Raw genomic sequence first — 23,127 nt, forward strand, 5'->3', positions numbered from 1 at the left:
TGAGTGATTGCCATGATTGTCAGATGAGTGGATAAGGGCTTTGGACACAGGTTTCCATTTGCAGTTCATTTTTCTCCTGTGTACCGGAAAACATTGCAGATTTTGGATGGTTCCAGGAGAAAAATAAACTGCAGATGGATACCCGTGTCCAAAACCGTCATCCACCGAGGAAACAGAGCATCTCGTCTGTAGGAGACAAAGCCTTTCTACGCGATCAGCTAGCGCTATCTTCTCCATTGGCTATCGCGCCAATCAGTCGCGACCACAATAACAAACAGCATTACGAGACGTTCCGCCCGCGTTCCGTCACCACACAAAGTCACGTTTGCTGCCGAAGGGGTGGGCTAGTGGTAGAAGCCACCGACTGACTATAGCTTTGCGGCTCTGTAGCGTCGTTGAATGACGTTTCCGGACACAGGTTTCTATCCTAGATTTGTTCCTCAAGACACACTCCACAACCGCTCGAAATTTGTCGCAACGTTTGTAGGACACCCTGTATATTTCTGTGCGTAAACCACCTCCACTTAAGCTGCCACTATCTAGACCAGTTTGATCGGTCGTACTGTTTTTTGCTTGTTTTCCATAACAGAATTTTTACGAATTCCAGAATAAAAGAAATCAACTTTTACATTGTAGCAGCCCAGCCGCTTGTCGCTGAAATTGTTTTCTTGACCGTCAGATGGCGGGCGAGCAGTAAATTGAAACTTGTTTTGTGTAAACATACCACATTTGCAGCGATTTATTGTTTGTCAGACATCTGCGCGAATATACCTCTATTCGGCGATTATAGGTTTGACGCTAGTAATGAGTGCAATTAGGGCATCGTCTTTAGCGGGAAACGTACTTACTTGACACTTGACAGATCAACTTATAGTCTCTGATAGCCTTAATGTATTATCTCTGTTTTGCTGCCAAAGTTTGCTAGAGGAAGTGTTATGTGTGTCGTAATGTAAGAATTTTATTGTTGAAACACAGTAGGACGAACAGAATGGCGAGTTCATCTAGGTAATTACCAGAGCATAACGAAGGCTTTGTTGAAAATGTACAATATTCAGTATTGATCGTAATGATGTTCGTGTTTTGCTTCCAGATTCGACACAAACAAGATTTGTTGCTACGCGCATCCAGATGCTCCACTTATAGAGGATTACAGAGCTGGAGATCAGATTTGTTCGGAATGTGGATTAGTGGTTGGAGACAGGTTAGTCGACAGTTAATTGTGGTAGAAAGAAAGTGCTGTTCAGTGGTTTACGGTGCACCATTTGTTCTGTATAACGAAGATTTTGTTATCTTGTCATTTTTTTTCAACTCCTTGAGATTTTTCGTTCTCAGAACTTGTCGAACTGCGAGAAGTTAAAGTGGTACAGTTTTATGGACGGAATGTTGACGGACATCTCCCATGTATATTTCGTGTTAATAGCAACCTGAGCTTCCCAAAACGTCATTTGTGCTTGGGGATACGTATAGTTCTATGTTGGATGTAAATAATCATGTCTTGTTCCATGTGAATCACCAGTGTTCTCTCTGCAAGGAGAAATGTTAGTTGTCAGATTTGAATGATCCAAATGAAATAATACTGGCAGAGCTGTTACCAAAAGTGGAGTGAACTGTGAATTTGGCTGAAAAGGAGAATTATTGTAACTTCTGGGGTTATGATATTTTTTGAAATTACTATTGGTTTTTGCCTCTCGGTAATTACATTTGTAGGGGGGACAAAGCCGAGCATGAGGAGGAAAAGTCAATCTTAGCTGTGGTAAACAAAGCAATAGGATTTTCATCCAATAATAGTTCCTGATGAATACAAGGTTACTGCGTTTCTAGTACGTAGTCATTTTTAACCACAACCTTCCTACTGCAAGTGGAGTGTACAGCAGAAATTGTGATTAATATTATTTCAAGTGGGCTACATTTATAATAATATATTCAGATGCATAGTAAGATAGTAAATTAAGTTATGAATTGAACATAACATGTAAGCTTCAGTGCAAAGCAAGTGATAATTTTAGTTTAATTTCTAGATAAGCGAGGAAAGTGCATTACTGGGCAGGTTAGCACAGTGGTTAGCATACTGAACTCACATTCAGGCTGACAATGGTTCAAACCTGAGGAGCCATGCTGATTTAGATTTTCTGTGATTTCCTCAGATTGATTAAGGCAGATGCCGAGAGGATTTCCTGTGGAAGGGCATGGCCATTTTCCTTCTCCATCCTTCCATAAACTGAGCTTGTGCTCTGTTGCTAAAGACCTCATTGTTAACTGCATTTAAACACTGATCTCCTCCTCCAGGAAAGTGCATTCAATAGAAAATGTTTCGGTTAACCTTGATGTGCTACAGTGCACACTATTCAAAGTAGAATGTAGCATATTAGGAATAACAAATGTTTAAGCAATTGGGTCATTCCATGCCAAGTGGTCTAAACCTTCCCACCATCATGTCTCCAATTTTCTTCAAATTTTATCTGTAGCACTAGTCAAGTGCTAAATTAAGTTTCTCAAGATTTCAAGCCTCTAGCTGCAATACTTGCTGATCTACACCCCCTTGTCTGAAGGGTAGTAAGTTCGCATGCGCGCGACATCAGACAAAATGCCATTTTTGGGGTCTCATAAAATTGAAACCAATTCATAAGAATGGTTAGTAAGATGAGACCCTGTACAGTTTTTTGTGCTGATTCAAACGAAATTAATTATAAGATTACTGATGCAAAATCCGGTCAAACAAGTCGACTCAAAGTGTACCCCTAATTCTGTCGTGACTTAATGCGACAAATTTTGACCAATATTCAGACTGCAATAATTTCCTTGCAGATAAAGATATGGACTTGAACTTTTTACCAAGTCTTATCTTTGTGCTGGACATAATACAGCTGGATTTCCAACTACCCAGGCTTTATAGTCGCCTTGCAAAATCTCTTCAAATTTGGCAGTGTCAGCGCAAATGGCTTTATTTACCAAAGTTCAAAGCCCATTACTACAAAATAGTCAGCCTGGATTTAATTGTGAATAGTATCATCTGAAAGAGAAACTCTTGCTCTACAAGATGGATATATTTTTCTTTTGCAACGCTTCCATTAAGTGCTTATTTACTCAGGTCAAAGTATCTTATATTTTGTGTGCGCAGTGCCCTGCGTTGGTCCATGATGGCTGAGCCATTACTGGTTATCACAATAAAACCAGCATCCCCATCGCCATAGGGGCCACGCCCGATAGCCATGCAGTAACAGCCACGGGTGGGTATCTTTACTGCAGGTTCCCAAGCCTGATTACAGGGTGTCTTTACCACAGGATCCCAAGCCTGATTGTGGGTTTCTTTATGCAGGTTCCCAAGCCTGTCTTCCTCAGTTACTTCATCATTCTGGAAGCATCGTTGATTTGCAAGAGAATGCTTTCAGGAAAACTGTATTGCCGACCAGATGATGTCACTGATGGAGCTGGAATAACACCAATGATAAGTTGTTCTGGAATCCAGCAAGTATCACGTCTTAAGGGCCAATAAAATGAACTTGCAGGACCATGAGGATGCATAAAGCTTATGAAAGCATCTTTCTGTTCGACTGAGATTTCAACGATGTTTCCAATCCACCATTTCTTTTCATAAATGCAAGCAACATACTGCCCAGGCTGAAGATCCATGACTTGAACTACTACTTCAGCAGCACTAATTTTGGCCAAAAAAGATGTCGCATCATTAGAAACTCTACTGACCTTAATTGTCGTCATATCAATGGGCAAAAAATGGTGGTTTTCTCTTGTGCCAGCTAGAGTGTGCCCTTGCAGGAATCTTTCTTCTTGAGAAGCTTTTTCTTCTTCAACTTCCTCTTTGCTGATGAAAAAGAATTTGATTCCATTGATATTATCATTGCAGAAGTTGAAAAGATCTTTGGGTGTTAGAATCTGGTTTTCATATGGACGTTGCAAACTTGCTCTTGCTGCCAACCGTTTTGTTGTGCCTCCAATGCCATCACAAGGCGACTTTCCATGGCTTGTTCCAAAGAAATTCCATTCTGCTGTTATTTCAAAATCTTCTTTGTGATAGCATAAGTTGAGAAAATTCTTGAAATTCTTATATTGTGCAGCTGAACCATCACTGAAGTAGTGGATGTGGCTTATTTTGGAAAATTGCATCTTCAGGTAATTGATTACTTTTCCAATGTAAACATGGACAGTAATCGTATCGTGTCGAAGGCAGTCACTAATAACACAAAGATTCACACATTGCACCTCTTCGTTTTCACAGTAGTAGACTACAAATGGATGAACTGTTGCTTGACTGTTTTCCCAGTGAAAGCCTTGCACTGCATCTTGAACAATAAATGAATAGTTTTCAGCAAAATCCATTAGTATTATGAATTCGCCTTCTTTCAAATCAGTTTTGAGAGCTTTCAGGTGCTGGCTTTGATGCTTGGCAATGTAGTGATGACAAGACAGGTTCCAAATTTTTGCTGCAATATCTTCAACATACTCTTCTGTTGAAAGCTGCTTTGTTTCTAAAGTATCCCTGTCGGTATGAATCCATTGTTTGTACTCAATCAGTTCTTCAGGGTCATTATCTTCAAAATATGTTGCAATAACTGCTTCTACACCTTCTGGACCAGGGCAGTTTTCACAACGATGAAGCATACAATCCTTGTTTTCCAAGCTGCAAACAGCTTTGCTAAGAATTTCCTTGTAGTCTTCATTGATTGATGCACCAGTGAGCATAAGCTTGACATTTTGGTGTATTGTACAGACACAAACTGAGTGCATTCCAGCAGAGCCAACTGTAACACACCATTTTGGTCTAAGCTCGCAAAACTTTGAGAAGCCAATTTCTGGTCCATTTTGCTTCTGATAAGACACGTACATTTCCTTCAAATTGCAAAGCAACAACCGCTTTTGCTTGTACACCTTTGTTCCTGAAATTCTCACAGGCACACAGTCTTTCTTCCCTGGACAAAGTCTGCTGAATTCGTCATCTTGAAAAAAGTCATGTACTTTCTGGACAACTTCATCTGAAAGCTTCCTTCCTTGCCGATTTGCTGGAAAAGCTAGAACACCTTGCTCATTCTTCAGTTTTCTCGCTTGCTTTACCATTCTTTCTGATACATTAAATGCTGTTGTCGTATCTTTAATTGTCCAGCTTCTTGGAACCAAGGTCAATATTTGAACTTTTGTCCTACGATTTGACACTTTACATTTTTCTTTCAACTCTTCTATAAGATTATCAAGATCTGCACAATTATTGCATGGGCGACTTTTACTTGAACTTGGCTGTTCATCGTAATTGATTCCTACAGCAGCAGCAATTTGATTCCCAATTAAACTTTGTGCATCCAAGATCTTTCTTTTTGCATAGCTTTGCTTATCTCTTTTACTTAGTTGTCTTCTTTTCAATGGTGAAGCACCAATAAATGATAAACTTTTGTTGATGGCTGGTTCAGTTTCATCCGTTGTGAAATCTTGTTCAGATTGGGTTGATAGTGATGATGAATCTTCTAGCTTTTGGTTCAGTGCCGACATGCAGCGAGGGCAAAGCTTCTGACCAGGTTTTATATCAATCACTTCTTTTTTCTTTAACAGGCAAAGTTTGGCAGCTGTTTCATTATCAAGCAGTCTAAGTCCAGCTTTTACATTGTGATTCCTCTTCTTGAATGGATTGCAACATTTCTTTTGCATCGCTTGATATTCATGTAGGAAGAGGGCTTCATGGTGGAAGCAAATGATGGAATTTTCGTCAAGTTTGGCTTCTGAACGCGAAACAAGCAATTTCTGGTCACATTCTGTGAAATCACTAAACGCTTTTAATCCAGTCTTCTTAGCATAGAAGATAACATGGCACTTTGATGCAGCAGCATCTTTTCCAATTGAACAGGGGGCCAACGATTCTTCTTCTTCATTAACTTCTGACATCTCTCACTGGCCAATCACTGAATAAAACACGAATGAAATATCCAATTATATCAGTAATTCTAAGCGACTATTAAGATTCAAATTCCTAGAAATGAAGAAAAATTAGTGCATCGCGCATACAAAATATAACAACTTTGATGTGAGTTAATGAGTACTTAATGGTCGCGTTGCAAAAAAAACAAATGTCAGTCTTGTAGAGCAAGAGTTTCTCTTTTAGGTGATACTATTCACAAGCAGATTCAGGCCAACTATTTTTTAGTAATTGGCTTGAAACTTTGGTAAATTTTACCGTTTGTGCTGACACTGCCTAATTTGAAGAGATACTGCAGGGCGACCATATGGCCTGGATCATTGCAAATCCGGCTGCATTATGTCTAGCACAAGCATGAAGCTTGGCCAAAAGTTCAAGTCCATATCTTCAACTGCAAGGAAATCATTGCAGTCTTAATATTGGTCAAAATTTGTCGCGTTGTGTCACGACAAATTTTGAAGTATACTTTGAGTCGAGTTATTTGACCGGGGTTTGCATGAGTAATGTTATACATAATTTCGTTGGAATCAGCAAAAAAAACTGTACAGGGTCGCATCTTACTAACCATTCTTATGAATTAGTTTCGATTTTATTAGACTCCAAATATGACATTTTTTTTATGTTGCATGCACACGGACTAAGTACACTTCAGACAAGGGGGTCTAGATCAGCAGCTATTGCAGCTAGAGGCCTGAAATCTTGGGAAACTTACTTCAACACTTGACTAAAGCTACAGTTAAAATTTGACGAAAATTGGAGACCATGATGGTGGGAACTTTTTTCAGTTTTAGACCACTTGGTGTGGAATGACCCAATTCCCAGTAGTAGCTCTAGAGACAAGTTGGAATTCATTCTGCTGCTGTACCATGTTCTGCCAGTACGTGTCCTATGTGCTTTTTCAGCAGATGACACAATACGTAGCTTGCAAAGAACCTCATTTTATCATTGCTATGTGTACAGTGTGTTAACTGGAAGTTGATTGATCAGCTCCCTAGACCTGGATCAGTACAAGTCAGAAGGCGTGGCAGGTAGTCATTTGCTTTTAATTGTAGCAATTGTTAGGTAATTGACAATAATATGTGAGGTAGCCATTCTTGTCTGCTTCCTTGTGATAAGTGTACATAATTGTTGCAGTGAGGACCTGTATTAAACATGTTATTAAGTGGAAAGATTTTGTTTTAGACTATGAACTACATTTAAGCAATTTTACCTCCATGCACGATTTCTGCTTTTGAGGAAGCCTGAAGATTGGGTTAAGGTGTTTGCACTATTGAGGCAAGCAAATGAGGCTCGTTCCTCTCACAATCTGTGGCAGCCTGTGTGAAGACCAAACTTTCAGGGCCAGTTTAAAACCCAAGTGACACTACCCACTGCTTGGGATGACAAGCTGAGAGGGGCCACAGCTGAAAGTTTTCTGTACAGGTTGTATCCCATTTAGTAGCGGCTGCATGGGTGCCAAGCTGAGGAGGGCACCAAAGTGCGGAAATACGGAAGCGTCCGATCCCGCCCGTCTGCTTTGACCAATGACGTCACAAATATGGCGGGAAAACGACCATAAACCATGGTTCCAATATGGCGCATATAAAGTCGTTACATACACATTATGAGGACGAAAATACATCAAAAAACAAACACACACACGTTCCACAAAAAGCCTAATGACACTAATGGGACAAGTGCGGGAAATAGGGGATTTTATGGGGACAAACTAAATATAAACAAATTTAGACACCTACCCCCATACAAAACCATGAAAAACGACGAAAAAAAAACACATCACAAAACTCCCCAAATACCACTAAACACAATATCATCTGGAATCGGACACTTCCCTTGACCTATATAGCTCAAAAACATCTCCCAGTACCAACATTCACAGCAACACATTGGGATCAAACACTTCCCGTGACCTGTTATCCTTACGACATCTCCACATGCAGCCGTCCATGGTCCGAGATGCCGGAACTTTAAGTAAGCCTCATTTCTTCACGACATACTGAACACTTCAAGTCTTCATCCAAAAATCCGAATAGTTGAAAAAATTTTATTGGAGACAACGCACTGTCCCCCATCATAGCCGACAAACGAAAACTGTTGACCCTGTTAGTCATATCCATACCTACCAAATACATAAAAAAAGCAATTTACCAAAATTCACACACGGCGCCACACTCGCAAACTAAACCAAAAACATCACCTAATACACCACCAGAGAGCACCACTGATCGCATCAAAACAACACCTACAAACACGCCACTCTCACAAACTAAATTCCACGCCATTGTCACAGGTCAAAGCCGACAGGTGGGATCGGACGCTTCGGTCGACCCCAAAGTGCAATATATGTATACAGTGTACATCACAGATTGTAGTGAAAATTGAAATGGGTGAAAGATGAGGGGAAAGAGGGTCAGGTTGTTGGGTAAAATGTTCTCGAACCGATCCTGTGGGCTTGATTCCTCTACTACCTCCCCCCCCCGGCAATTGATCAACTTACAGTTAACACACTGTAGTGAAGCTTGTGGTACTGCTGCTCTGCTTTGATCAGTGATCACACTGTTGACACTTAAAAAATAAAAAAAAATTTAAACAAAAGGTTAAGACGTGTAGCAGAGACCAAATTCAACATTGGAAGGTCATAGTTTTATTCCGAGTTGTGTAAGTTGTCAAATGTCGTGACAGTTTTATTTGTGTATTCCGTAGTTGTATTTACATTCTCTATTCATGATTTCTATTTTCTTCCCTATTGTCTGCTTTTAATCCGTTTTAAAACATTACTAACAAGATTGTCTTTTGTTCTCTGTAAACCAACAAGTATATTTTCACAGATTCTGATTTTTTATATATATGTGATTATATGCCGTAGTCACTTTAGTGATTACATAGTGCTGACAATTTGTTAGTGTCACTGTCAAAAACTGATAGGGTGTATTATTCACTACTTTCATGCCTGGATGATGTAAGCACTTCTTCCAAGGTGTACATAGTGAGTTTGTTGGAAAGCTTGGAATCGTATTTATACCATTGAACACATTTTGATATTCTTTCCATTCAGAAAGACTGTGACACACAAAGCAGATTCAGAGATTTTAACACTGTTGTTGAAGCTCTTTAATAATTTAGCATACACATCTTCAGTAATAAGAAATAGTGGTGCTGTATCCTAGAATGAATATGTCATCCAGAGATAATTAGAAAATGATTATTCCTTTTTCCAATTAGGGTGATTGATGTTGGGTCTGAATGGCGGACATTCAGCAATGAAAAAGCTGGTGCTGACCCATCTCGAGTTGGTGGACCAGAAAATCCACTACTTAATGGCTCAGATCTATCAACAATGATTGGTCCAGGTCGTGGTGATGCTTCATTTGATGGTTTTGGAGTTTCAAAGTATCAGAACCGCCGAACGGTAAGAATTTTCTTCAAATTTCAATGTAATTTTGTTACGATTAAACTTCTAGAGGATTGATAACTGCTTTGAGTGATTGTGAGATTAAGATACTGGGGTAACAGGTGATTTTGACTACCCAGTAACATACATACGTATGAGGTGAATGTACCACATAGTTTCTAACATGACTACAACCACAAAATACTAGCAGTCAGGTAGCATGCAAATGATATTACCTGGGAAAAATATTGTTTGCAATGTACGGTACATCGTTTGCTGCGGGCAATAGAAATACTACAGAGAAAATTTGCTGGCACACCTTGTTGGCAGCCGATACTGATCTTTGAGAGTGACATTTCTATTCTATTGAATATATTGTTGCGTTCTGTCCTGGATTTTCCATTGTTTGTATTCTATGGAAGGAGTAGAGATAATGACTCGTCGTATATTTGAGACTTTGAGTCGTTAGTAGACACATAACCAAAGCTGATAATGTTGCTGAGCTTTCAGACGAATGCTTGTTCAGAACTAACAGAATACACACAGATTTCCACAGCTACATTTTCCTGGCAGACTACATTCTACTGGCACAGGGTCTCGTGTGGTGAGGGGTTGTGTTGAATGGAGTGAGTGAGAAGAGGGGAGCAGGAGGAAGGGATGAGGCAGGGTGGTTGACAATTGGCAGGTGAGGTAACAACCCCATGGGAAAGGGATGTAGAACAACTAGCTCTCTCTGGCACACACAGTTTGACCAAGAGCAGTGTTGAGCACCAGTTAGTTGAAAACACTGCTGAGACTTCAGTGGCCACTTCACAACCCATGCCATCTGGCTTCTTCCCCCAAAAACAGTCTCTCTGTATTATGCAGATAGGAATTGTCCTTACAACACCTTTGAGCTTTAACACCCCAGCATCGCTCTCTGCTAGCACATGTGTGATGCCCACATTCACCTCTGCCCCCATAACCCATGAACCACATTCATTCTCTCTGCACCACACCTTCCTCTCTGCAGTCTCTCTGTTCTCTTTCTCCCTTACATCTACTCTGCCACTTCATTGTGCACTGGGCAAACCGTCCCTGCTTGCTTCAGAGTGAGATCACTCTACCCCAACCCTCCCTTTGATTGTATGGCTCACAAAATTCTGCTTAGCAAACTAGTGTTACGGTGTGGTTTAAATCTTAAGTTCATAACAAAGCCCAGGGTCTTATTAAGAGACCCTATCTCAGGCATGAAAATAACTTGAAAATGAGGGAACATAGCATGTTGAGTGCCACAGGAATCATTACTGGGCGCACTATGATTTCTAACCTACATAAATGATTTCAATGACTCGAAAGGGCATTTCAAAAACTGTTATCTTTGCTGATGGCACAAGTGTACTAAACTATAGTCAAGCTGAACAGTAGCAGGCATAGTATAAATGATAGCTGAACAGGCAGGCCTACAAGTGATTCACAGCTGACTGTTTGTCTTGACCTCACAAAGACTAATTATGTAATATCAGATGAATGATGATTATTTTTAACATCAGAAGTAGAGATTAATGGTCATATATTAAATGAAGTACAGTGTGTAAAATTCCTTGGGGTTCAGCAGCATAACAAGTTAAAAGGAGTAAACACATGGGTAAACTGACAGAGCAGCTCAGTTCAGCATGTTACACCCTTAGAAGCATCTACCATTGTGTAGACAAGTGTGTTCATTATTTTGCATTTTTTCACTTTCTGTTGTGTGGTATACACAGTCATACTACAAAACACAAAAATAATTTTCATGTAGGGTTTTCTTTGTACAGAATCCAGAATGGAGTTATGTACTCTGGTGGTAAGATATTTAACAAGTTCCTTCCTAATGTAAAACAAGAAATTGAGAATTCATACTATTCATTAGCCACTCTTTCTACACATTTTCTGAAAATCTGAGATTCAGGGACTTAAAAATTTTTTTTAGCTACATAGTGAGTAGCAGTATTTGTTCTGTAACTGATATATTGGGCACTACAGGCAGAAACAGCAGCTATAGCAGCTATGTAATGCTGAAAGTCGGAAGGCAGCTCAGTTTTTTTTTTTTTTTTTTTTTTTTTCAGAGTAACAGCTTTCTTACTGATTTACTCAAATTCAGGTGGCATAAATGTGAATAACATTAAGCGGTGAAGTATTAATACAGAATAAAGATTAAATTCCTATGACGTCTTTGTGTCATGTTAATATATATCTGAACTTGTTCCGCATCCCTGAATCTTCACCTTCTTGATGGGATCAGGCTAAAAGTCTAGAATAGGGCTAGTGCTGTGTTTGTGTTATGTAGCCAATGGGAGAGCAGCAGGCAGATGAGGTGTTTTGAAGTAATACATTCGGAAGAAAGAGTGAAACATTGCTGTAAATGGGGATTATAAATGTAATTGCTCATTGTTTGAGTCAGAGCTATTTAAACTGTGCTAGCATTTGCAGATCAAGTACAGTGTCACAACCCATGACGTACTCAAAAAAGCGATGAAATATTTCCATTCTCTTAGTTCTTTCACAATCGATATGTTTGAGCACCCTAAGTAGATCAATGTTTTTTAATTACAAATCATGGGAGAAGGTAGGTAGATCAGTATGAATAAGTATATATATCGTGCAACTCTTTCATGAATAAATATTGATCCACCTACCTTCTCCCATGATTTAATTAAAAAAATATTGATCCACTTACTGAAGGCAGATTGATTGTGTAGTCATTCCACCACAATATTTGATACATTTATGTTTTTATGAAATTAATCCATGAGACACACAACAACGAATGAGATTGCTGTGCAGAACTAAATCACTTAAATCAGTCACGTTAAAGTCTGCGTAGTGTACATCATTTGCATATTTCCTTGGATTTAGTTTATAGCTATCCTACAAGACTTTGATAATAGCCTTAATGGACAATGCAGGTAGGCACTGTCACATATCACGAGGTCTTTATACAATTATCATACAAGTTTAATCTTCTATAAATTTCAACTATGATACTGGATTTTGGCCTTAGTACACACATGCTTCATTTATAATTTCTGTCAAGTTACTTTTTGAACACTTGTATGTTCTTGTTGTGGCAGTCTCCCTGTAAGCATGTTATATAATTCATATCAGGAAGATGCTGTGCCTTACATATTTGTTTAATTTTGTGGTGTTGTGATCCTTTTACCTAGACTTTGTGATGAAAAATCTTGTCAAGTAACATCCAAACAGCCACTGAAAGTATGAAAGTGGCCTGTACATTTGGACTGTCCTGCCCTTTCATCAAAAACAGCAATAACAAAAACCAACCAACCAACCAATGGCATTCTGCCCCGAGCGGCCGGAGTTGGTACTTATGTGTGCATGAGGTGTGTTTGCCTGTGTGTATGAGTGGTTTGTGTTTCTCTTTTGCTGATAAAGGCTGTGCCGAAAGCTTTATTTAAGTGACTTATAATTGTGCCTGTGTGCTATGTAATGTGTCTTCTGTATGGTAAGTAGCAATGTATCTTTTCCTAAATTGTTGATATTGGCAGTATTACAAATTGAGCCTCCTGAAGGTAAGCACTGGCTAACATTTTGTCTCAGTTTAGCATTATCTGTCTTGTGCATCATCTGCACAAATGAAAATACACAAGTGTATGTTTTAGGATCAGGATGAAGATTTAATGCATTTCATATGACATCTATAATTGTGAAATGTTTTGAATTTTAAATTTATAAAATTGCAGTTTTGTATTTTATTATTATTACAGGTTAGCAGTTCAGATAGAGCACTATTAAATGCATTCCGTGAAATAGCTACTATGGCTGATCGTATTAATCTCCCAAGGACAATTGTGGATCGTGCAAACAATTTGTTCAAACAAGTACATGATGGCAAAAATCTGAAAGGGCGGGCCAATGATGCTATTGCATCTGCTTGCTTGTATATAGCTTGCAGACAGGAAGGTGTACCACGTACCTTTAAGGTATGTTTCTGTTCTTATTAAGAGTGTGAATTAGTTTTAATTGCATTTGTTTATTGTCACATCTGTTGCACTGTGTGTTCATAGTTCTCACACAGTAACGTTTTACCAAAAAAAAAAAAAAAAAAAAAAAAAAAAAAAAAAAAAAAAAAAAAAAAAAAAATTTTCTCTTTTATTGTGGTGAAAGATGAAACTTATATTGTAAAGCCTCAATCAGCAATTCCTGTTTCTCTTAATTTCCCCCTCTCCCCCATAAATAATACTCATTGAGCATTTAGAGAAAAGTAAAGGAATCCTGCGTCATTGTCTTGAATAAGTCTCTAGCAGAGGTGGTGTGCCATTGTTTTTCTCCCACCTTTTGTTTGCAATGTAATTTTATTGTGCAGTGTGTCATTTTGAGGACTTTGTACCGTAAATAAACAATCAGTTAACTTCTGCTTGCTGTGTGATAGCAAATATAAGCATGAACAGAAGTATATTGTATGTATATTTTTGTTTGTGACATCTGTAAAAAATGCCTAGTTACTGTGCGTACATTACACAAGGCTTCAAAAGTAGTTATTACTGTGAAATACAAATGTACACTAGTGAGACAGTACATTTTCTGTTAGCTTGCAGCCGTGCGATCTGAGGCACCTTGCCATGATTCATGTGGCTGCCCCCGAAGGATGTTTGAGTCCGCCCTCGGGTGCGTGTGTGTGGGCGCATGTGTGTTGTCTGTAGCGTAAGTTAGATTAAGTAATGTGTAAACCTACGGACCAATGATCTCAGCAGTTTGGTCCCATAGGAACTTACCACCAAAATTTTCTTTAGCCCATGATCTAGTGGTTTGCATCACTACAGTGGATCCTTGGGGCACAGGTTCAGTTTCCTGCCACATTGGAGATTTTCTTCACTTGGGGAGTGGATTGTGATGTTTGCATAACTTTGTTTCCTCTTCATTGATCCGCAAGTGCCAAATTAGAATAAAATAGAAAGACTTACACCAGGCAACCGAACAGCATGAAATGGGATGTGCAGGCCAATAATGCCATAAGATCTTTTCATTTCATTTTCTTTTATATGCTGAGTTACTACTAATTTTTTGGTCCAGAAGTGTGTCAATATTTGCAGAAGAGGAGGTGCAGCCAGCTTCGGTTGTTATAACTAATTAGTTATATTTTTTTGTGAAGCACAAAGAGAAACTTCAGCCGCCGGCTGATATCGATTGAGGGCATTTTTTGAATTAAGCTGTTGAGACAAGCCACATCACAGCAATGATTATTGATACCAGTGGTGCAGCTTTTTATTCACTTGATTGAACACAATGATATGATTGCACCTGTTGTTGGGTGGTCCACTCCGATCATATGGCAGAAAATCTTCATTAGAAGGATGAATATGATGAGACAGCTGATGGGACTAGCTGAATCCTCCTTGTCAATCAGTGACATGGGCTATATTGATTGTTTTCTGATGGCACCAACTTGGTCTAGCTGACAACACTGTTTTTAATGTCATACGATTTCGAACTTAGTTTTACATATAGTAGTTTTTTTGCAACCACAAAACTAGAGGCTTGCTACATAAAGCATTGATTGCTGCAGAAAGATTGGATTTTTCGGGTGTGCTAAAATGAGATGAATCTAGCATGTTTCCTGTAGAAGCATTCTTAGGGGGTACTATATGAACATTCCCCAAGCAGCCTGTCACTCTTGTGACAGGCTGCTAGAGATTTTTGGTTGAGGAAACTCAACCTGATGGTGACTTAAATTTAGCGTTTGGTGTTTTATGTAAACATTTAACAGTGTGCTTTAGTAAAAATAATGAATGTAGAGGAATATCTTAGCATTTCCAAATTTAAGTTACAAGTTGACAGTCAGATATCATGAGAGGAAATTCCTCATCATTGATGGAAATAGCAGTTTTTGATTCGTAATTCATTATGGTAGCTTTTGTCTGAAGTTAATAAGATTTTATGTGTGCAGTGATCTGTGAAGACTTCCTTCTTATACATATATATATTCCCTTCCCAGGAGATTTGTGCTGTTAGCAAGATAAGTAAAAAGGAGATTGGTCGCTGTTTCAAATTGATTTTGAAAGCTTTGGAAACTAATGTGGAAATTATCACCACTAGTGACTTCATGTTACGTTTCTGCTCCAACCTTGGTAAGTTCGATTCTTTCTCTCTCTCCTGAAACTGCCATATGTAAAATTTTCCACTACCCTCTGACCACCATATACCAAGAAGATTAGATTTATGTTGTAGCATTAATTTCAGTTAGAAAAAGTAGTCTATATGCTTTAAATATGCCTGTCTACTAAATATTGTTGGCCCAAAATACCTCATGATTTGATTATTTAAATGTAGTGTGGTGCTTCATAAAAAGTGTTCAAAATTGCTTGACATTTTATATTCTTATATATGCAGTTAATAATACTTATGAAATTGAAATTCAGTTTTCATTGTGGTAAAAAGAAAATCCAATTTAGCAGTTTTTGTTTGTGCCATGTCTTTAAGTAAACTTTCCTCATAAACTTTCAGCATAGAAAAGTGGAACTATCAGACTGGTAATGGTAAGTTTTCAGTTATCCTCTCCACTTACGTGATTTTTTTTTCTTTGTTTGCTGGTACGTATCTATATTTCTAGTACATATTGAAATCTGAATGCCAAAGTGCTGTAGCATCTTACCAGAAGAGTGAAAACAAAGTGGCACAGCCCATTTCCAATTTATCGGTGGGCTGCCCCATTTTCTTTCGGCTCCTCTAGTGGCATTATATGGTACTATGGTGTAGTGATTTTAATGGATACCAGGGCTGCAGACATGCACCTGCAAACAAATAAAATATATATATATAAAAAGAAAGATGATGAGACTTACCAAACAAAAGTGCTGGCAGGTTGATAGACACACAAACATACACACAAAATTCTAGCTTTCGCAACCAACGGTTGCCTCGTCAGGAAAGAGGGAAGGAGAAGGAAAGACAAAAGGATATGGGTTTTAAGGGAGAGGGTAAGGAGTCAGTCCAATCCCGGGAGAGGAAAGACTTACCTTAGGGGGAAAAAAGGACAGGTATACACTTGCACACACACACATATCCATCCACACATACACAGACACAAGCAGACATTTGTAAAGGCAAATGTCTGCTTGTGTCTGTGTATGTGTGGATGGATATGTGTGTGTGTGTGTGTGTGTGCGCAAGTGTATACCTGTCCTTTTTTCCCCCTAAGGTAAGTCTTTCCTCTCCCGGGATTGGACTGACTCCTTACCCTCTCCCTTAAAACCCATATCCTTTTGTCTTTCCTTCTCCTTCCCTCTTTCCTGACGAGGCAACCATTGGTTGCGAAAGCTAGAATTTTGTGTGTATGTTTGTGTTTGTTTGTGTGTCTATCAACCTGCCAGCGCTTTTGTTTGGTAAGTCTCATCATCTTTCTTTTTAAATATATTTTTCCCACGTGGAATGTTTCCCTCTATTTTATATATATATATATATATATATATATATATATATATATATATATATATATATATATATATATATACCTAAAAACAAAGATGATGTGACTTACCAAATGAAAGTGCTGGCAGGTCGACAGACACACAAACGAACACAAACATACACACAAAATTCAAGCTTTCGCAACAAACTGTTGCCTCATCAGGAAAGAGGGAAGGAGAGGGAAAGACGAAAGGATGTGGGTTTTAAGGGAGAGGGTAAGGAGTCATTCCAGTCCCGGGAGCGGAAAGACTTACCTTATGGGGAAAAAAGGACGGGTATACACTCGCACACACACACATATCCATCCACACATATACAGACACAAGCAGACATATTTAAAGACAAAGAGTTTCGGCAGAGATGTCAGTCGAGGCAGAAGTGCAGAGGCAAAGATGTTGTTGAATGACAGGTGAGGTATGAGTGGCGGCAACTTGAAATTAGCGGAGATTGAGGCCTGGTGGATAACGGGAAGAGAGGATATGTTGAAGAGCAAGTTCCCATCTCCGGAGTTCGGATAGGTTGGTGTTAGTAGGAAGTATCCAGATAACCCGGACGGTGTAACACTGCGCCAAGATGTGCTGGTCGTGCACCAAGGCACGTTTAGCCACAGGGTGATCCTCATTACCAACAAACACTGTCTGCCTGTGTCCATTCATGCGAATGGACAGTTTGTTGCTGGTCATTCCCACATAGAATGCATCACAGTGTAGGCAGGTCAGTTGGTAGATCACGTGGGTGCTTTCACACGTGGCTCTGCCTTTGATTGTGTACACCTTCCGGGTTACAGGACTGGAGTAGGTGGTGGTGGGAGGGTGCATGGGACAGGTTTTACACCGGGGGCGGTTACAAGGGTAGGAGCCAGAGGGTAGGGAAGGTGGTTTGGGGATTTCATAGGGATGTACTAAGAGGTTACGAAGGTTAGGTGGACGGCGGAAAGACACTCTTGGTGGAGTGGGGAGGATTTCATGAAGGATGGATCTCATTTCAGGGCAGGATTTGAGGAAGTCGTATCCCTGCTGGAGAGCCACATTCAGAATCTGATCCAGTCCCGGAAAGTATCCTGTCACAAGTGGGGCACTTTTGTGGTTCTTCTGTGGGAGGTTCTGGGTTTGAGAGGATGAGGAAGTGGCTCTGTTTATTTGCTTCTGTACCAGGTCGGGAGGGTAGTTGCGGGATGCGAAAGCTGTTGTCAGGTTGTTGGTGTAATGCTTCAGGGATTCCGGACTGGAGCAGATTCGTTTGCCACGAAGACCTAGGCTGTAGGGAAGGGACCGTTTGATGTGGAATGGGTGGCAGCTGTCGTAATGGAGGTACTGTTGCTTGTTGGTGGGTTTGATGTGGACAGACGTGTGAAGCTGGCCATTGGACAGGTGAAGGTCAACATCAAGGAAAGTGGCATGGGATTTGGAGTAGGACCAGGTGAATCTGGTGGAACCAAAGGAGTTGAGGTTGGAGAGGAAATTCTGGAGTTCTTCTTCACTGTGAGTCCAGATCATGAAGATGTCATCAATAAATCTGTACCAAACTTTGGGTTGGCAGGCCTGGGTAACCAAGAAGGCTTCCTCTAAGCGACCCATGAATAGGTTGGCATACGAGGGGGCCATCCTGGTACCCATGGCTGTTCCCTTTAATTGTTGGTATGTCTGGTTTTCAAAAGTGAAGAAGTTGTGGGTCAGGATGAAGCTGGCTAAGGTAATGAGGAAAGAGGTTTTAGGTAGGGTGGCAGGTGATCGGCGTGAAAGGAAGTGCTCCATCGCAGCGAGGCCCTGGACGTGCGGGATATTTGTGTATAAGGAAGTGGCATCAATGGTTACAAGGATGGTTTCTGGGGGTAACGGATTGGGTAAGGATTCCAGGCGTTCGAGAAAGTGGTTGGTGTCTTTGATGAAGGATGGGAGACTGCATGTAATGGGTTGAAGGTGTTGATCTACGTAGGCAGAGATACGTTCTGTGGGGGCTTGGTAACCAGCTACAATGGGGCGGCCGGGATGATTGGGTTTGTGAATTTTAGGAAGAAGGTAGGGGTGCGGGGTGTCGGTGGGGTCAGGAGGTTGATGGAGTCAGGTGAAAGGTTTTGTAGGGGGCCTAAGGTTCTGAGGATTCCTTGAAGCTCTGCCTGGACATCAGGAATGGGATTACCTTGGCAAACTTTGTATGTGGTGTTGTCTGTAAGCTGACGCAGTCCCTCAGCCACATACTCCCGACGGTCAAGTACCACGGTCGTGGAACCCTTGTCCGCCGGAAGAATGACGATGGACCGGTCAGCCTTCAGATCACGGATAGCCTGGGCTTCAGCAGTGGTGATGTTGGGAGTAGGATTAAGGTTTTTTAAGAAGGATTGAGAGGCAAGGCTGGAAGTCAGAAATTCCTGGAAGGTTTGGAGAGGGTGATTTTGAGGAAGAGGAGGTGGGTCCCGCTGTGACGGAGGACGGAACTGTTCCAGGCAAGGTTCAATTTTGATAGTGTCTTGAGGAGTTGGATCATTAGGGGTAGGATTAGGATCATTTTTCTTCGTGGCAAAGTGATACTTCCAGCAGAGAGTACAAGTGTAGGATAGTAAATCTTTGACGAGGGCTGTTTGGTTGAATCTGGGAGTGGGGCTGAAGGTGAGGCCTTTGGATAGGACAGAGGTTTCGGATTGGGAGAGAGGTTTGGAGGAAAGGTTAACTACTGAATTAGGGTGTTGTGGTGCCAGATTGTGTTGATCGGAATTTTGAGGTTTTGGAGGGAGTGGAGCTGGAAGTGGGAGATTGAGTAGATGGGAGAGACTGGGTTTGTGTGCAATGAGAGGTGGTTGAGGTTTGCTGGAAAGGTTGTGAAGGGTGAGTGAGTTGCCTTTCCGGAGGTGGGAAACCAGGAGATTGGATAGTTTTTTGAGGTGAAGGGTGGCATGTTGTTCTAATTGGCGGTTGGCCTGTAGGAGGATGCTCTGAATAGCCGGTGTGGATGTGGGAGAGGAAAGATTGAGGACTTTTATTAAGGATAGGAGTTGACGGGTGTGTTCATTGGCTGAGTTGATGTGTAGGTGAAGGATTAGGTGGGTGAGGGCAATGGATTGTTCAGTTTGGAACTGGTATAGGGACTGATGGAAAGAAGGGTTGCAGCCAGAGATGGGAACTTTAAGTGTGAGGCCTTTGGGGGTTATGCCAAATGCCAGACAAGCCTGAGAAAATAAAATATGTGAGCGTAATCTGGCTAGGGTGAAGGCATATTTACGGAGGGAATGTAAATAAAACTTAATGGGGTCATTGTGGGGGTGTTGTGAGGGTGACATGGTATTAGAAGGTGGAAAGTTTAACATGAGGTTGAAATGAAAAAGAAAGGGGAGAGATGAAGGCGAACTAGAAAGCAATTGGAGATCTGGTATGAAAAAAGGCGAAAAAGTGTTGGTTAAGTTGATCCTGTGGTGAACTTGGGTTGGTAGACAGCGATGTGCAAAAAGGTTAGGTGGTTGTGTTGCCGCTAGATCACGTTAAAAGATGGAGAAATTCGGGAAAATTTCGAAAAAACGTATTAAAGGAGTGGTGGTGTGGTGAAAGATTACGAAAATGGGGCTAACAATTGTAGAAATAATGACGTTAAAACCTGTGGGGAGCGGCTAAAATGATCAGTGATGTGCGAAAACGGAAGTGGAAATAAAGTTAAAGTTATTAGAACTAGCCGAAATGGTTGTTAAATACGTGAAAGCAGCTGTTATTGAACTAGAAACGGTGGATATTATAGCAGCGGTAGTGTTGAAAGCGGAAAATAAATTTTTTTTTTGTTATGGTTGGGAAGTGGGTTACGTATTGTTGAGCATATATAGGCGGGATAAAATTGTATAGTAGATTAAGGTAAAAGGGGGAAGGTGAATACAAAGTGAAACTACTGGTAAAAACAGAAAGAGAAAATAAAGAGAAAAAAGAGAAATAAGACGACAGGAAAGATTTCGAAATGCAAAGGCGACAATAACAAACGTAATTGTTGGGTTCAAATTAATGATATGGTTATAATAGAAGGAAACATTCCATGAAGGAAAAATATACCTAAAAACAAAGATGATGTGACTTACCAAATGAAAGTGCTGGCAGGTCGACAGACACACAAACGAACACAAACATACACACAAAATTCAAGCTTTCGCAACAAACTGTTGCCTCATCAGGAAAGAGGGAAGGAGAGGGAAAGACGAAAGGATGTGGGTTTTAAGGGAGAGGGTAAGGAGTCATTCCAGTCCCGGGAGCGGAAAGACTTACCTTATGGGGAAAAAAGGACGGGTATACACTCGCACACACACACACACACACACACACACATATCCATCCCCACATATACAGACACAAGCAGACATATTTAAAGACAAAGACTTTGGGCAGAGATGTCAGTCGAGGCAGAAGTGCAGAGGCAAAGATGTTGTTGAATGACAGGTGAGGTATGAGTGGCGGCAACTTGAAATTAGCGGAGATTGAGGCCTGGTGGATAACGGGAAGAGAGGATATGTTGAAGAGCAAGTTCCCATCTCCGGAGTTCGGATAGGTTGGTGTTAGTAGGAAGTATCCAGATAACCCGAACGGTGTAACACTGCGCCAAGAGATATATATATATATATATATATATATATATATATATATATATATAATTTTATTTTTTTGAGGTGGCAATTAAATCTTTGACTACCCCTCATATGTAGTATAAGAGGATTTCTTGTCTTACCCCATTTAATTTTGATATCGTTTAAGGCACAAATTGGGAAAACAGCATAAAATAATCGCAAAACTAATTTGTCAGAATACTTGAGTTTCTCCTTTCTGTTAAACACTTTTTTTCTTGTAGGGTTGCCCAATATGGTACAACGTGCAGCGACACATATTGCAAGAAAAGCAGTTGAGTTGGACATTGCACCAGGTCGGTCACCAATTTCTGTGGCTGCGGCAGCCATTTACATGGCATCACAGGTCAGTTCCTAGTTATAAAACACTTGGAGAGTTAATTTCAAAATACACAAATATGACATGATCATTGGAGATTGTAGTGATCCCTGTAGTTGAATTTGTTTTATTTTTCTATCTTCAGTGCAGAAACTAAAAAGTTCAGAAATGTTTTTGTGTTGCATATTTTTAAAATGATTACTTCTTTATACGTAATGCACAGATGCAGCCATGATCAGATCATTGTTATAGATGGTTTTTTAATTTCAGGCTTCAGAGGCCAAACGCAGTCAGAAAGAAATTGGTGACATTGCTGGTGTGGCAGATGTGACTATTCGGCAGTCATATAAACTGATGTATCCACATGCTGCTAAGCTCTTCCCAGAAGATTTTAAGTTTGCTACATCTATTGACCAGTTGCCACAAATGTGAATTACATTTTTCCAGTCCACAGTTTTCATGTGGATACTGTCCTTGTTTCGAAAGTTTTCACATAATATGGAAGTAACAACCAGTGTAATAGGAAATGTGTGTACATTTTATGAAATGATTTGTATGTATGACAGAATAGAATGTGCTTCTTTGTTTTGTGTCCAGTATCATGCACTCACAAATAAAAAACAAAATAATTCTTTAAGTATTGCAGGTATGTAGGTGAATTTCGCATGTGCATGCGTGCGAGAGAGAGAGAGAGAGAGAGAGAGAGAGAGAGAGAGAGAGAGAGAGAGAGAGAGAGAGCGCTAATAAAGGAGGGTCACTGAAAGCTTTAAGAAAGTCTGTGTCCTGCAACATTCTCATTTTCAACAAATAAATGTGATAACATACAGTGTAATTTCTTGTAAGTTTCTAGTGAGGCATTACAATTGTTATCGGCCACTGATATGATCAAAGTAAAACACACAGCACTTAAGATCATTACATTGCTTAGACATGTTAGTAGATATTTGTATACATTTGTTGTGCTTATTTATCATTCTCAGAATTCAGTTATTTCTCTTATCAAAATGATAAAAATCCTCATCCCTACATAACCTAGGTAAGGGTTTAATTATGTAAGTACTATGGGCAGACTAATCCCCTCATTCATGTTTTCATAAAAAGTGCGATTGCATCAGCAGAGTACTGAGAAGACACGGTATTGACACAATACTGAAACCAACAACAAAGATTTGAAAATGGCTAAGAACCTACACCTGGTGTTTGCCACAGCAGCAGTATATAAAATCAGCCATAAGGAACATTAGCAATTATCATATGGGCAATATAGATAAATTGGCAGTAGCAGATCATGTACTGGGAGCAGAAAACAATTATATCCATTTCTCAGGTACTAAGATTTTATCAAGACCTAATAATCATTCTGCTAAGATGCAGAGGCCATAGGACACAAAAACAACTTTGACAGAAAACTATTAGACACGTCCCGTAATATATTTTGGTGTACAGGCAGCGGTCTGATGTCTCAA

At 40.0% G+C, this 23,127-nt stretch overlaps 1 protein-coding gene across 1 annotated transcript; it reads left to right on the top strand.

Annotated features, from left to right (window-relative positions):
* The first annotated feature begins 849 nt into the window (after positions 1 to 849).
* Positions 850 to 22,298, top strand: LOC126191445 (transcription initiation factor IIB). The gene is made up of 7 exons (XM_049932323.1): positions 850 to 1,005; positions 1,091 to 1,201; positions 9,140 to 9,326; positions 13,055 to 13,270; positions 15,283 to 15,415; positions 21,567 to 21,688; positions 21,932 to 22,298. Exons 1-7 carry the CDS (start codon positions 989 to 991, stop codon positions 22,091 to 22,093), a joined length of 948 nt encoding a protein of 315 aa, XP_049788280.1. The 5' UTR covers positions 850 to 988; the 3' UTR covers positions 22,094 to 22,298.
* Positions 22,299 to 23,127: the final 829 nt, after the last annotated feature.

The sequence above is a fragment of the Schistocerca cancellata genome, chromosome 6 (assembly GCF_023864275.1).
Source record: "Schistocerca cancellata isolate TAMUIC-IGC-003103 chromosome 6, iqSchCanc2.1, whole genome shotgun sequence".
NCBI lineage: Eukaryota > Metazoa > Arthropoda > Insecta > Orthoptera > Acrididae > Schistocerca > Schistocerca cancellata.